The sequence below is a fragment of the Artemia franciscana genome, chromosome 16, assembly GCF_032884065.1.
Source record: "Artemia franciscana chromosome 16, ASM3288406v1, whole genome shotgun sequence".
NCBI lineage: Eukaryota > Metazoa > Arthropoda > Branchiopoda > Anostraca > Artemiidae > Artemia > Artemia franciscana.
The window spans coordinates 11,858,630-11,875,476 of record NC_088878.1 but is presented as its reverse complement, the minus strand read 5'-3'; the positions used below and the strand labels follow the sequence as shown (position 1 = coordinate 11,875,476).

At 37.1% G+C, this 16,847-nt stretch overlaps 1 protein-coding gene across 1 annotated transcript; it reads right to left on the bottom strand.

The window, feature by feature from the left end:
* Positions 1–6,193: 6,193 nt before the first annotated feature.
* On the bottom strand, positions 6,194–7,035 carry LOC136037080 (triosephosphate isomerase-like). The gene has a single exon (XM_065719529.1). The coding sequence runs from the start codon at positions 6,817–6,819 to the stop codon at positions 6,310–6,312; it is 510 nt and encodes a 169-aa protein (XP_065575601.1). The 5' UTR covers positions 6,820–7,035; the 3' UTR covers positions 6,194–6,309.
* Positions 7,036–16,847: the final 9,812 nt, after the last annotated feature.

Sequence of the window (16,847 nt, the reverse complement as noted above, 5' to 3'; positions counted from 1 at the left end):
CGAGGCTCTGGAGCGATCATTGCGAGAATTGCGAGGAATTTTGAAACCCTTTGGCAGCACATTAATATTGCTTGCGGGAGATTTCAGGCAAACATTACCTATAATACCTAGATCAACCCCTGCATACAAAATGAATGCTTGCTTGAAAAATTCTAATTTATTGGCACACGTAAAGACATTAAAATTAACTATAAATATGCGTGTCCGATTACAAAACGATGACTCTGGTGAAATATTTCCAGATCAATTGCTGCAAATTGGAAATGGAAAGCTCCCAATAGACTCAATTTCAGGATGTATACAACTGCCTGCTGAAATCTGTAATTCAGTGACGTCCAAAAATGAATTGGTTGAAAAGGTATTTTCGAATATTCTAACCAATTATAAAAATCATAAATGGCTAAGTGAACGAGTGATTCTGGCAGCCAATAATAAAGACTTCCACGAAATGAACAATATTATTTTGACCAAGATTCGAGACCAGGCAGTCATTTACAAGTCAGTCGACACATTTCTGGAACTAAATGAAGCGGTTAATTATCCATCTTAATTTTTAAATTCCCTAGATATCCCAGGGTTTCTACCACACGTGCTACGACTAAAAATTGGCATACAAATAATACTGTTACGAATTATTAACCCACCAAAGTTTTGCAATGGCACGCGACTTGCCGTAAAAAAAAACAATGGAAAACGTCATAGAGGCAACAATCTTGACAGCGAAGAGTGTTGTATATTCGCAAGTTCTACGTAGTTAATTTATAGGGTATATGTATATCTATCTATCTATCTAGCTATAAAAGAATAAGTTTTATCTATGCATGTTTGTTTGTTTGTAAAAAGAGGGTTTGCATATGATGTCATTATAAGTATATAAGGCTTTGTATATGCACAGACAATGGGACAGCGAAGAATGTTGTATATTCGCAAGTTTTACGTAGTTAAAAACATATATCTATCTATATATATAAAAATAAGTTGTCTGTCTGTCTGTGGATCAGGTGACGTCATGTTTCTGTCTTGACTGACGTCATGAAATTAGTTGTCGTCATTTTTGCTTTGACGGTGACGTCATTCAAGATATTTAAGACATATGTTCACGTAGAAATCTATTAATGTTTAAGCTTACAATGACTGATGAACTAACAATGGCAAAAGCCGATGGAGATGCTCAAAGAGTCTATGCCAAAAAACTTGCTGCTGATAGAGAAAGTCAGAAAAGAAAGCGTGCCGAGGAATCAAAAGAACAGCAACGAAACAGGCTTGAGGCTGATAGAGAAAGAAAGAACAGAAAGCGTGCCGAGGAATCAAAAGAACAGCAAGGAAACAGGCTTGAGGCTAAAGAACGCAAAACCGCGCAGTTAGATGAAAATCCACCTGGAAAGCGAGAGTCAAAACATATCAAAACTGTAAATTATAGCGATGATGATTGGGTTTGGGATTTTGACTTGGATAAGGTCATCAATGCCTACCAGATTTAAGTTAAAAAACAAAGGTTCGGCGATATGTACTTCATAGTGACGCTGAAAAATAAAGAAGAAAAAAAAACTGAAAAAATGTAAAAAACTAAAAAAAACTAAAAAGAAAAAACACTCAAAGAGAAATTACAGACCGGGACACAAATGACGACCGACATAGAGGGAATATAAATGACGACCGGGAACCTCAAAGAAAAATTACAGACTGGGACACCCGGACACAAATCACGACCGGGAATATAAATGACGACCGGGACACAGGGACACAACTACAACGGGGACGCCGGGGGCACAGGCGGGATATATAATTGACGACTGAGACACAGGGATTGTTTGAATAGAAATTACAGACCGGGACTCCGGGACACAAATGACGACCGGGACACAGGGAATATAAATGACGACCGGGACACTCAAAGAGAAATTACAAACTGGGACACCAGGACACAAATGACGACCGGGACACAGGGAATACAAATGCTATTTATATGCACAGACAATGGGACAGCGAAGAATGTTGTATATTCGCATGTTTTACGTAGTTAAAAATATATATTTATATCTATCTCTATTCACAGGTGGGAAACAGGGACACAGCTACAATGGCGCGTAACTAATATGGCGCGTAACGACTTACGCGCGCGGGGGGGCTTGGGGGGCGCGAAGCGCCCCACCATATATATATATATATATATATATATATATATATATATATATATATATATATATATATATATATATATATATATATATATATATATATATATATATATATATATATATATATATATATATATATATCTGTATTCACAGATGGGACACAGGGACACAATTGCAATGGCGCGTAACTAATATGGTGCGTAACGACTTACGTGCGCGGGGGGGGGCTTGGAGGGGGGATGAAGCGTCTCTTCCAACTAGGTGTTGGTGTGGCGCGAAGCGCCACACCAACAGCTAGTTTGCATATATATAAATAGATGATATATTTGTTTCAGACCATTTCGCTTTTTTGTTTGAATTATCTTGTGCTATTCGTGCTGCGGATGCGTTGCGTGTAGACTGCCACCACCTGGTCCGCCTGCTGTGGAATGGGAGCGTGGGAATGGGTCTCAGCTTGTGGCGTATGGTGTGGAGATTGAGAGGTACATCCTTGCTCTGGATATAACTATTATATACCATTGTACTCTCCCTTACTGTACTAATCCTTCTCATACTAAAGGGTTATGGCCTCTTTATTACACATTGATTTCGATTCTTGTTGTTAGTGCATGTCATACTCTACCTCTCCGTCCGGGTTGTACTAACAGGAAAAGGGTGGGGTTGAATGTTTTTCCTGGTTGGAATACTCACGTTCGCCCTTATTATTTAGCTGCGACAAATGTCTAGCTTTTGTGGGTTGCTAATTGCAGACCTCTTGGAGGTGGGCTCGATTCTGCGAGAATTCTTCACAGTAGGTTCCGGAGTGCCATTCTGTGGTGCAAAAGGAATATGGAGAGTTTAAGGACATCGGTGCTAGCCAGTAGTTTGGGTTTACTTCATCTCCGTGATTTTTGGAAAAAAGTCGCTAGTTCTAAGAGTGCTGGTCCCCAAAAAATGTCAAACAAAGTCGGTTCAGCGACTGGTCCCAAGGACATTGTTGAGTTATGAAGGGATCATTACAGTGCTGTTTTCTCGTCAGTTGCTTCGGATCCCAAAGCAGCAAGGGAAAGGTCCTTCTCCAAACATTGGACTGATCCTGTTAAGCAGCTAATAACGGCAGAGTCTGTGGCACGGTCGTTGTCTGGGCTTTCGGGCAGCAAGTCTGGGTGACTTGATGGAATGACGGTAAATCACATTAAGCATGGTGGCCCATCCCTGATTTGTTTGTTGATACTTCTCTTCAATCGTTTCTTTAACCCTTGCTGTGTCCCAGATTCCCTTACTGAGGTTTGCGTGGTTCCTATTCCGAATTCAAATACAGGTGATATGGCATCGTTAAGCAATTACAGACCGATTGCTCTAGCGGGTGCCATCTCAGATCTTTTTGAAAAATGTCTATAATCTTTGATATCACCCCAGATTGATTCATCGCATTATCAATTTGTGTTCAAAGAAGGATCTTTGACGGAGTTCTGTGTGTTTATCTTTAAATCTGTAGTGCAGTGCTTATGGCTTTTTTTCTAGTCCTGTGGTTGGATGCTTCGTTTATGCAAAGGCGGCTGTCGACTGAGTGAACCTTGAGAAGCTCCTTGACCAAAAAGACACTAAAGGAGTTGACCGTCGTATCATTGGAACTCTTTAATTTGGGTTTGAAGTGCAGCCTTTCAAAATCAAATGGAGTGGTTATTTCAGTGAGTATTTCCCTGTTTTGAATGGTATGCGGCACGGTGGGGTCCTCTCGCCGTTGCTGTAAAACGTTGCGTTGTTGGATGATCTTAACCTGTGTTTGGCACAAACTGGGGTTGGCTATTTCATTGGTGGTGTTTGCTTCAATAACCTGAGTTATGCTGACGACCTGACTATTATAGCTCCTACAGTGGCTGCACTTAACCATTTACTTTCAATATGTGACGAGTTTGCGTCAGCCAATGATATCGTGTTCTACATGGCTAAGACCCAGTGTACGGCGTTTATTCCCCAAGGAACTTCTTTGAAACATATCGCTATGGCTTGGCATTCTGGAATATCATTATCTTTTGCTGGAAACTACAAATATCTTGGATTCACGGTGGCTCCAACTCTGAGTGATGAGCTTCATGTTAAGGCACTTTCACGTTTGCTTTGCTGCAGGCTAACTTACTCATTCGGAAGTTCGGGAGTTGTTAACCTTCTGTAAGATGCTTTCTTTTCAGAGCTTACTGCGCTCCGTTGTATGGGCTAGCCTTTGTACAATCTCTGTCTGTAAGGTGTGAGAATTCTCTTCGGGTTCTTTATAACAATTCTTTACGGTGGCTTCTTAATCTTCCTTTGAATTGTAGTGCATCTGGAACGTTTGTTGGTGGTGGCCTCCCATCTTTTCCTGAGCTGCGTAGAAAATATTATCTTTATATCCAGACAAAGATATTTGATTCGGATAATCCCGTCATTTTGGTACTATCTGAGCCACTTTTTCGCCTCTCACTGCCACTTTGGCTAACTTGGTCAAGTGTGATTTGCACACAATAATTTTGATATGTTTAAATGTACCATTGTTATTTGAATGAGCATTTTTTTCCTTTTTTTTCGCTGATTGTTTTTTTTGTGTTGTTGATTGATCGGTTTTTGTTCTATTTTTTTTATTGTTTTTTTTTTGTATGTGGCCCTACTTGATCTCAAGTTTAATAATAAGTAATAGGAAATACTGAGAAAGGGTAAAAATGCAAACGACTGCTCTGGTTAATAACAGTTTCTACCACATCGATTAAAGTGTTTGAACGTCTTATACTTTCAGAAATAGTATCCAAGTGTTCGCTAGATTACCGTCAGTTTGGCCTCCGTCAGAACTTGGGTTGTGCTTCTGCTCACAGGGTTCTTAAAAGAGTTGTAGCTAAAGCAGAAAGTTCGGGTTTGCCCCTATTTATATGTTGTGTAGACATATCATCTGCTTTTGACTCAGTAATTCAAGCGCAAGTATTAGCAAAGTTATTGGAGTAGGAGTTAAAGCTTACATAGTAGCAAGTCCTAAATGCTGGTAAAATACTTCTTCCAGAATTAAGTTAAATGGAGAAACACTTTCAAGACCAGTGAAAATTATAAGAGGTCTGAAACAAGGTTCAAAACTTAGCCCTGTGCTGTTCAGTATATTGACTTCATCTGTAACTAAAGGTATTAAAGGTGACTTTTCAATTGATTTATGCAATCTTAGTCTATTGTGTTATGATGATAATGTACTGATGATAAGTAGTAACCTTTTTACTCTCCACCGTAATCTAGACCAGCTAACTTGTGGATATGATTGTTTAGGCCTAAGTGTGAATGCTAAAAAAAACCGAGTCTTTAATCTTTGGTTCATAGGCATCTATGCAAAACACAGCCTGAATTAGCCCCGCCACTTCATATTTTGTTGTATGTGGGGCAAAAGCATTTCCAGAAAAACAGCTGAAATACCTGGGTATCACTTACGGTTGTAGCGAACAAGCACTAGGACTCTTTTAGTAGAAAATATATCCAAGGCAATTAGGCTGAGCTATGCCAAATTTAACTGTAGCTCTGCCACACCTTTTGTATATCGTACCTCTACAGGAGTGGCTTACAGCGACAGAAAAATTGAAGCTTCATTCAGCTTATTGCAAGTACCTAAAATTTTTACTGCGTATGCCACACTACGAAAGAAATTCTTCATTACTAAACCGTTATAATATGCATGATCCTCTAGATATTTTACCTGAGGTGGAAGAGTCGACAAGGTAAACTGACGAGTTTACAAGGTTTCCCTTCGTAAACTGACCAGTTTCTATTTTGTACGATTGCGATTTTTGAAGTTGAGTTGTAGTAGAAGTCAGATTACTATCTATCTTCTTTTTTTATTTAATTTTTTCCACTTTCTTATGTTGTATGAGTGGGCATCAATAAGTTACTTACTTACTTAGTTTTTCAAACATTTCGTAGCAATGAACTGTAGTAAGGTATGACCCGGCTCAATAGTAGCCGAAACCAAAAGTTCTTTATTGTTTTAAAAATTATATTTGTGACAAAGAGTCAAATCAGTATCTTGCAGAATAAAAACGTTATTGAAGTTGGAAGAAAGATGTTCGAATTTAATCCTTTCTGATGCAGTTCCGCCTTTCATTTAGCCAACACAGCCAGTATGTCATAATATAAGAAAAGTATCTCAAACAATCAGATTAAAAAAAATAAACAAATCCTCTACAATTTACTGACGGGCATTGACAATTTGAACAAAATCTGGCTTGAGAGACACGCCACCGACGAGAAAACCGTCGATATCTCTCTCTCTGGCAAGTTCACGACAGTTATCAGCAGTTACGGAGCCACCATAAATAATTCGTGTTTTCCAAGCCACATCTGCAGAGACGTTATCGTTTAGCCATTTGCGAAGCTTGACATGGATCTCTTGAGCCTGAGCTGGAGACGCTGTTTTACCAGTACCGATTGCCCAAACCGGCTCATAGGCAATGACCACATTTTGCCATTGATCAGGCTTGATATTATCAGCAATTGCTTTCAGCTGACAGAAAACAACCTCCTCTGTCTTTCCACTTTCCCTCTCTTCGAGTTTTTCACCAATGCATGGAATCACCTTCAACCCAGCTTCAAGGGCATGGCCAACCTTGGCCCCAATTAGCTCATCAGATTCCCCAAACACATTTCGTCTCTCAGAATGACCTATGATGGCCCACTCAACTCCAACATCTTTGATCATTGCAGGACTAGTCTCTCCAGTAAATGCTCCTTTAGGAACCTTGTAGCAATTTTGTGCTGCCACACAAACTGACGATGGTAAAGTTTTTCTAACATATTCCAAATAAATGGTAGGAGGAGCACATACAACCTCTGTGCTTGGGTCAAGATTTCCAGCAGTTAGGAAATTTATTATTTTTCCAATTTCCTGCTTATTTCCATTTAACTTCCAGTTTCCACCGACGAAGAAATTCCTTGGTGCAGACAACATTTCTAACAACAATTTCTCTTTAATTAACAACAATCCTTGGTCCAATTTCAAACAACATTTTCTACTAAGCTTCAAACTTTTGGTTTTCTTTTTTAAAGTTTTTGGATTGCTTTAACCCATTGTCAAAATATATTCAAATATTTTTGCAATCACCAGTTTTTTACTCTTTAAACAATTTAATACTAAACCTGGTTTTAGTCGATTTCCAAAAAGCATTTGACTTAGTTTAGCACAATATCCTAATTCGTTTACTACATATTAACTTTGAAATTAACCCACTTTTAGTGAATATTGTTATATTATTCCTTTCAAAGAGATCGCAAGCTGTAAAATACAAAAATACTTACTCCAACCCCCTCCCTAGGAACCTTATTGGGACCACTCTTATTTCTTGTCGTGATTAACAATATTGGCTAGGAATTTATAAGTATGGAAATATGTGGATGACTTGTCGTTCCTTGAAGTATGTCGTAGTAATATTAAAAGTGACCCCATTGAAATCCTAACCCAATGTTCGGATGAATCTAAGAATCTAAAAATGACAGTAAATCCCACTAAATCACCGATAATGACGATCAACTTCTTGAAATCTACTCCTGTTTTTTGCGACCCGATCCCTCGCGAAATGCTAGTGAAACATGTTAAGCTTCTTGGTGTCACAATTTCTAATGATCTTAAGTGGGGCACACAGGTTTCCAACATTGTTAAACAAGCAAATCTTTCACTATCCATTTTAAGATGCTAAACAAATTAAAATCTCCTAAGATACATTCCCTCTGTGTTTACTTATCCCTTGTCAGGCCATTATTGGAATATGCATGTCCGGTCTGGCATTCGCAACTTTCAAATGAACTTACTGACAAAATCGAGTCGGTCCAAAAGCGTTCGCCCAGGATCATTTACAAAGAAGGCAAAATTCCGTACTCCTTCCTCTTTAAAGCTGCACGTATTACCACCTTAAAAGAAAGGAGGGCAAAAATTTGCCTGCTTTTCGCTAAATCAGTCATTTCCAATCCCTGTACTGAGGACTTACTCCCTGATTTTCACAATCCCACTACACTCCGACTCCCCAGGTCAGCCTCCTTAGCAATCCCAACTTACTCTCCGATAAGTTGTTACGTAAAAGGTTTCGTAAAAGTTTTATCCCCTTTACTCTGGAACATGATCCGTGATTATGTACTTGCCAAATTCCCCTCTTCCTCTATTGCCGTTTTTTTTTACTGCAATGTTTTTGTAATTTAAATGTTAAGTTTACTGATTTGCCCTTTATCTTTGATGATTTTTCTTTTTTAATTTCTTTTTAATCTTAAGTGTTTGACTTGATGTACTGATTGAAAATTTTATTTTGCTTAGCTTTTACTGACATATAAAGCGAATTCGGCTCTATAGAGCTTGTGATAGTCTTTTGAAAATAAATATTATCTTATCTTATCTTGCCATCGTAGTTTACCCATATCAAATTAGCGAACTTGTAATGGAATTAGTAACATTTCCACAGCTTTCAAGCTTGTCGTCACTTCGTTAGGATTTAAGTTGAAATCCTCAAAATAACAACTGATATATTTTACTCAACAAGATTCCAAAGGCGATATCCTTTATTTTCCTTGCACTACATCCATACTTTTAGTGTATTTATGTGGATGGCACGTTTGATGCTACGCTCAAAAATATAGCTGAGGTAAAGCACATTGCGATGAGACATATGTGGACTCCAATCAAAGTTCTTTGTGCATCCACATACATTTTTTCGCTCTTTGGAGAAAGTAAGCATATGTTATTCCATCACGTATTTTATTGCCTCATTCGGTTAAGGTATTCCTGCTGATAATTCCGCATGTCTTTAAAATACTCTAGAATCAATTATTTTTTCAAGAGTTTCAAGACAAAATACTTTGCGAGCCTCATTGCATAATACCAGAATAGCTTATAACTATCTTAACTGATGGCTCAAGAAGGAATTATTACTTTCCACTTTGTTTACGCATATTCAACCAATAAATTTGAAATCAACACTTCCACAGCCTACACGTTCATGGCCACTTAGATCAAGATATACGTTGTCATCCTCAAAATAATGCCTCTCATTTAGGACATCATATATTCTAGACTATAGACTCCAAAGTGATGAAACACAAGTGCAAGAGGGCATAACCAGGAAGACCTCAAAGTAGAAAGTGCACATTTAATATGTCTACTATTTAGCTTCTGAATTGTGTGCTTTTTCAAGGGTGGAAAAGAGCTTCGCTGAATATTAAAAGAATACCAACTTTAAAAAACAAAATCCAATTTTAAAAAAATTGTGCTTGGACACTGTCATGCCAGTTGAAGTATTTTTTACATTAAGATGCCAAGATCAACACGACAGATGAAGGCAGAAGCATTTTACGAAGAAAGAAAAGATTCATCGACACTCAAGATCCTACCAGTCGCCTCCAGTGAAGCAGGATTTATTTCTTAGAAAACTGTAGGGGAGTAATTGCACCGTAGACATAGACAGGGGTGTGTCCTATCTAAGGGGGATAGGAAGTTCAACCTTAATAAAATGCATCAGGCACTTACTTTTACCTGTCTTTCTTTTACCATATTACTATGCGTATCAGCTAATATAGCTCTGCACTATTTTCTCTTAAAAAATGTGTTTTTAATTTTCAGATTTTGTCAATATCTGGAATTCTGACCCTCCTTACTTCCAGTAGAAAAGACTTGTTGTTTATTTATTTAATACAAACAAAATCCCAGACAAACCTTTTAATCTCTCTCTTTTTTAGACTATAGACTCCAAAATAATGAAATACAAGTGTGTGAGGCATAACCAGGAAGAAATCAAAGTAGAAAGTGCACGTTTACTATGGTTATATTTAGTTTCTGAATTGTGTGCTTTTTCAGGAGCGGAAAAGAGCCTCGCTGAATCTTAACAGAATACCAACTTCAAAAAAAGAAATCCAATTTAAAAAAAAAAATGCGCTTGGACACTGCCAAGACAGTTGCAGTATTTTTTACGATAAGATGCTAAGATCAAGACGACAGATGACGGCAGAAGCATGTGTCCTTTCTGGGGAAAAAATTTCTTATTATATTGGCTTCAGATATCGCGTTATGGGTACTCAGAGTCAGAGTTTGTTGGTTTTTGAATTAAAATCAAGCTGCTAGCATCAAGCCATGGCAAATTGGAGATAAAGCCAAGACAGATAGTCTGAGTGAGATGCAAAACCGGTATAGCCCTTTTTATGGATTGCATAAAAATGATGCAATTTTACTTGTTGATAGAATTTCAAGGCATATTTTTGTTGGGATTTCCCTCCTTGAATGTTGTTTTCCTTGTTTTGTTATAGCCTAATTATGCTAACTTACGTATGTTCTAGTTAGATACAAAAAAAAAATCAACTTAGAGTACGCAGCAATATTAAAACTTTAAAGAGTCGAAATTATTCCGTATATGAGGGGGTTTACCCCCCTTCCTAATATTCTAATTTTTCCAGGGTAAACTTTTTCTGGAAAGTTCACACCCAAAAACTTCCCCCTCCACCGAAATTTCTGCCGTAATAAATTCAACCAAGAAGAATATCCCCCCCCCACCCAAAAATGTCCGTACACATCCTATTAGTAAATACTATAAGTGAACAATGGTACATTTTGGAAATTACAGTGTCATGTTATCACCAAAGACATAGTTGCTAGAAACTTCAACTATGTTGAAGAAATGACTATCTCAAAATTTGGATGGGGCAACTTTGGGGGAAAGGGGCGTGGCAGGGGGGCCAAATGCCCTTTCCCGCCGCTTAAAAAGAGTTGTAGAGCTTTTCATTTTCTATCAAATAATCCCTCTAAATCTTTGGGGATCAATGGTTTGATACAATCACCCCTAGAAAAAAAACGAATCCATGATCTTTCTTCTGGTAAATTAGAATATAAGATTCCACAATTGGGTATAAGCCTCTACAGAAGATGTTTTGATTTGCAAATCTGATGCTGTAATTTTCATTAGGATTGCTTGACGTTTTGAGGGTGTTTTGGCCCTTTTCCAAAAAAAATAGTAATTTCTTTTTTACCCGTAACCTTTGATGGGTAACATTAAACTTAATGAGCTTTATATATTCTGAATCAATATAAAAGTTCAGTTCGTTTGATTCTATTTCTATGAAATTTTATTTCATACTGTTTTGGCTACTATTGAGGCGCCTCGCTCCGTGCTTATATTTCGTTACCGGAAACTGTTTGTTAAACTTTGATTATAAGCTTATAAAAATATACATATGAAATCACTGTAAAAATCTGATTCTTTGGTTTAAAAATCAAATTAAAAAAACTAGTTTTTTAACTGAAAGTAATGAGCGACATTAAAGCTTAAAACGAACAGAAATTACTCCGTGTAGGAAATGGGTTGTCCCCTCCCCAATCCCTCGCTCTTTACGCTAAAGTTTTTAATTGTTTTAAAAAGTAGAATTGTGGCAAAGAGTCAAACTTTAGGGTAAAGAGCGGGGATTGCGGAGGGGACAACCCATTTCATATACGGAGTAATTTCTGTTCGTTTTATTGTCGCTCCTTACTTTCAGTTAAAAAAATTATTTTTTTTATTTAATTTCTGAAAGTTTTTGAATTAATGTATGTTTGATTTTGTCTCTCCGCACATAAATTATTAAAATGAAATTTGCATATTAATTCTTTTTTTGGCTAAATAGCTTTCTCTTAGTTTTGATCAGACGATTTTGAGAAATAAGGGGTGGAGAAGGAGGCTTAGTTGCCCTGCAGTTTTTCGGTTGCTTAAAAAGGCAACTAGAACTTTTAATTTTTAACGAACGTTTTTATTAGTAAAAAATATACGTAACTTAAGAATTAACTTACGTAACAAACTTTATATTCTTATATTTTTATTATGTATACGAGGGGGCTTGTACCCTCATTAATACCTCGCTCTTTACACTAAATCGTAAGTTTTGTCCCAATTGTTTAAGAATGACCCCTGAATCAGAATACCATTAATACCTCGCTCTTTACACTAAATCGTAAGTTTTGTCCCAATTGTTTAAGAATGACCCCTGAATCAGAAAGGCCGTAGAAAAATAATTGAAATTACTAAAAATACTTTAGCATAAAGAGCAAGGTATTTATCTCCTTCTAAATACCTCGCTCTTTATACTAAAGCATTTCTAGAACCCCTTATATGCGTAATAATCTCTGTTCGTTTTAAGTTTCAGTGCTACTCCTTACTTTCAATTGAAAAAACGTTTTCATGTTTAGTTTTTCATTGTTTTTTTATAGTAATGCTAGAAAATCCTGCGCCCTTTTCATTGAATTTTTTTCCCCCATGACATATTCCTCCAAGGAAAGATCCTACCAAAAGGCCCCCTCCCCTCAAACCCACTCCCCAAACCAAAAAAATCCCCCTGAAAACTTCTGTACACTTCCCAATAACTATTACTGTATGTAAACACTGGTCAAAGTTTGTAACTTGCAGCCCCTCCCTTGGGGATTGTGGGAGTAAAGTCATTCCCAAAGACATAGTTATTATAATTTTCGACTATGCGGAACAAAATGGCTATTTCAAAATTTTGATCCGTTGACTTTGGGGAAAACATTAGCGTGGGAGGGGGCCTAGGTGCCCTCCAATTGTTTTGGTCACTTAAAAAGGGCACTAGGACTTTTCATTTCTGTTAGAATGAGGCCTCGTGCAACCCAAAGACATAGTTATTATAATTTTCGACTATGCAGAACAAAATGGCTATCTCAAAATTTTGATCCGTTGACTTTGGGGAAAACATTAGCGTGGGAGGGGGCCTAGGTGCCCTCCAATTGTTTTGGTCACTTAAAAAGGGCACTAGGACTTTTCATTTCTGTTAGAATGAGGCCTCGTGCAACATTCTAGGACCAATTTGTCGATACGATAACCCTGGGGAACAGAAAAAAAAACAAAAAAAAAAAAAAATAAACACGCACCCGTGATTTGTCTTCTGGCAAAAAATACGAAATTCCACATTTTTATAGATAGGAGCTTGAAATTTTTGGTTTAAGGTTCTCCGATACGCTGAATGCGATGGTGTGATTTTCGTTAAGTTTCTATGACTTTTAGGGGGTGTTCCCCCTATTTTCCAAAATGAGGCAAATTTTCTCAGGCTCATAACTTTTGACGACAAAGATTGAATTTGATGAAACTTATATATTTAAAATCAGCATGAAAATTTGATTCTTTTGATGTATCTTTTAGGATCAAAATTCCGTTTTTTAGAGTTTCGTTTACTATTGAGCCGGGTCGCTCCTTACTACAGTTTGTTACCACGAACTGTTTGATTCTACATAAATTTAGGTTCTTGTACTTTCTTCATTAACAAGGATTTTTCCTTGCTTAAAATTATTAATTAAAAATCGGTGGGAAAACTGGAAAGAAGTCATTTTGTCAAAAGTTAGAACTCGCATTTACTCTGTTAAGGAGAAAAACTTATTGGTCGACATCCAACCGTAAGGATGCACATAATTTCTTTTCAATTTGCCATTATTTTTCCATGTTTTTCCATAACTGTGACCACTTTCCCATGGCTTTCTCAAGATTTACTTATCGTCTCTAATTTATAGTGACCTGCGACCTATGGAGTAATTCCGTCAATATCTTAGGGGAGGGGCAAAATTGGAACAAAGTTGTCTGTGCAAATGGAAAAATGAGCTATGCAGTACCAAAGAACGATATTTACCGAGCATTCGAGTCGAAATTCGTTGTTTTATCCAATGATTTAACAACCAAAACGAGGATGAAAAAGATAACAAGAGTAAATAGTCTCATGTTCAATGGGGTTAAATAACCTCCCAATAGTGACTTGACTTAAGAACAAGAACGAGTATGAACAAGAAACAAGATTCAATAGTCTCACGTTCAATTGGGTTAAACAACATCCCAATAGTGACTTGATGTCAGAAGTTCTGGAAATATTGACATATAAAAGGAGCTTTATTTTTGTGTCGGAAAAGCTGACGAAACGAAGACATGATGTTATGAACTTAGCATGGGATAAATATTAGAATAAGCAAGTTTGGTCTGATCAAGGCTGAATTTGTTAACGTCTCATTAGTGATTCGTTTCCTCGTCGTTCATGGTGTATCAACGATATTGCTTAATTGTGTATGCTAATAGCTAAAAGTTGTTATATTTTCACTACTTTTTTGCTTTTCTTAGAAGATGTATTGCGCCAAGCTATCTTAAAGTTTTGGTGAGAGACTAAGAACATTTGAAAATGATCTATTTTATGCCATAATCCATCAAATAATGTTCATGAAAATTCGTTTTGTCTTGGTCATTTGAATTGTCACGTTATGTCGTCGTACCGTGCGATTCTAGAGATGCTTGAAAGTACGAATTGAAGATTTGATATCATAGGTCTATGTGAGAGTTACTACGTACAAAAAAGTCAAAAATAAAGAGGACAAAGAAAAGGTTACTGAAAAAAAAGAATATTGTCAAATTTAGGCAAGAACTGAGTGTTCTTTCGTGGCAAGAGGTTTATTATGAATATGAAAGTACATACGCTGCATTTGATAAATTTATGGGTAACCATGCTTAACTCAGGAGCTTCTTTGACTCCAGCAACTTTTCAGAAGGCCACTAGCTAGTGCCTTCTAATTCACATCGGCGTCCTTTATCTGTTTTATGTCGTCAAGGGCTGAAACTATTGCTTCAAATGAAATAACTACTGCTTGTATATTGTTTCAGATGTTTTTTTAAGGGCGGCAAAACGCTTTGTAGATGAAGAGAAGAATACGTATATTTCTTCAAGGATGTTGAAAAGGTCGGGTGCAAAAAGATATGAATTGTAACTATGCTCTGTAACGGTATTTAGTCTGAAGTTCCGAAAGGGAATATAAAGCACATGGTGATAAAGAAGTTCAGAAGAGGATGCCTGATGGCTATGAAGAATGTCATGTGCAAGACCAGGATTGCAACAAAGAAAACTTGGAGGATGAGATCAACATCATCAACGCAATCGAGATGCTCGAAGCTACGAGAAAACTTTTCAGAGAGAACTTTGGAGAACGAAATGAACGATTTAATTGACAATTCAACAGTGGTTACCAGAAAGATGGAAGTCGATCTAGAATCAAAATCCATCAGACGTCTTTGTTGGCGACTTGAACCATCTCGTTATTATAGGCAAACTCAGATCAAGCCAAGATCCTAATATATCAGCTCTATAGACAACATTTTAGAATCCTACTTGATAGGTTGACTATAATGATAGAAGATAATCTCAGAGCTTGCCTGGTCAACATTCTACCCCTTCACTCCTTAATTCAGCCTCCTTTAAAAAGAAAGGGCTTCGGTTTTAGATATTGAGCTGGCAACAACGTTTTTCCAAGCTAGGAAAGAACTCCTGATTCTACTTTTCTTCATGTAGAGCTTGAAGCTCTGTTTCAGTTTGCCAAAATGCTACTTGCTTCGAGGAAGTCCTAGGCGAAGGGCATCGTCGGCAACATCAGCTTAAGTAATCTAATCTTCTTTGCAAATTGGCTGTGACAACACCTGTTGCAGTTGCTGCTGCCGAAAGAATATTCAGTAGCCTCAAGTTTGTTCGGAACTTGAACTGCTGTAGTTGTCTTTGGCTGGATTCCCTCATCTTGTTGGCAAATGAAGAATATTTCATCGATGCCATTGCCTTAAACATGATTTTCCAGCGATGGTTCATTTCAAAGAAGAGGCGAATACAAATGTAGCTCTTCTTAGTTACGCATGAGGTATTCCGTTTAAATTTCTTGTTGGTCTCCGCTGATAAGTATAATTGACAAAGGATTAATGCATAGTACATTTTTTTGAATCGCATAATGTGATCTAGGAGTATTCTAAATAAGGAGATATTACCCCCCTGGCCTAAATGCTTCGAGCAACCCGTGTACGCATGAAATCTTTTACTCCCAAGAGGGCTTCCTATTTCTTGGGGGGTTAGTTTGGCGAATTAAGGACAGCAAATGGTTTTTAAATTCTACAAATACTTGAAAATATGACGAGCAGGTTAATTTTATATAGCATATTTCATACATCTTACCCAATCCACTGAATAATTTTTTATTTCGTTTTAACTCGGAATTTTGCTTTTACCTCCCTAAGCCGTAATTCAGTCGCAAGGAAGAAAATATTCTGATGAGGGATGTGAACTGAGAAAATATAAGGAGGGGGAAAGGATTTTGCTTCATTTTTCTAATGAAGAGAAAAAATGAAGATCTTTTCTAATTTAGAGCATGTATGTACAAAAAGGCACGACCTTCCGCCTTCTGAGATTTCAATTTTCCAGCTAGCAGCACCTCTTATTAAATGTTTCTGATTATGCTGGGAGATGGAACACACACTGAGTTCGTATAAGCTATGATAGTTAACATCAGTAAAACTTCAATAACAAAACAGCTGGCCCTCAACTACTATTCGCAATTTTTGAAGTTTATTGAGGTTAAATAAAGCAATGGAGGTTTTTTTTAACAAGATACAAAAATAAAACAACAAACCATGTTGTGCTTTTAAGCACGCATGCAAAAGGGGAAAGATGTCGAAATTTTTCACAATTTCTGAGCATTTGATCTTATTCAAGTTATTAATTTTCTAATTATCCCCCCCCCCTTCGAAAAAAAATTCCATAGACTTATGCCTCCGACACTGAAAGAACTTACCTAAAACAGGAGTAACGGAGACTTTGCTCAAAGGCAATGACCAAGAGTTAAAAGATTTTTTTTTGTTTTCCATTTTTGGTTGGTGAATTCGTTTTCGTACTGAAATAAAAAAAAAAAAAACCGTTTATTGGTACAAAAGA

Excerpts from the sequence above, each read along its gene's own strand:
- LOC136037080 (XM_065719529.1), bottom strand. The coding sequence starts at position 6,819 with ATGATCAAAGATGTTGGAGTTGAGTGGGCCATCATAGGTCATTCTGAG.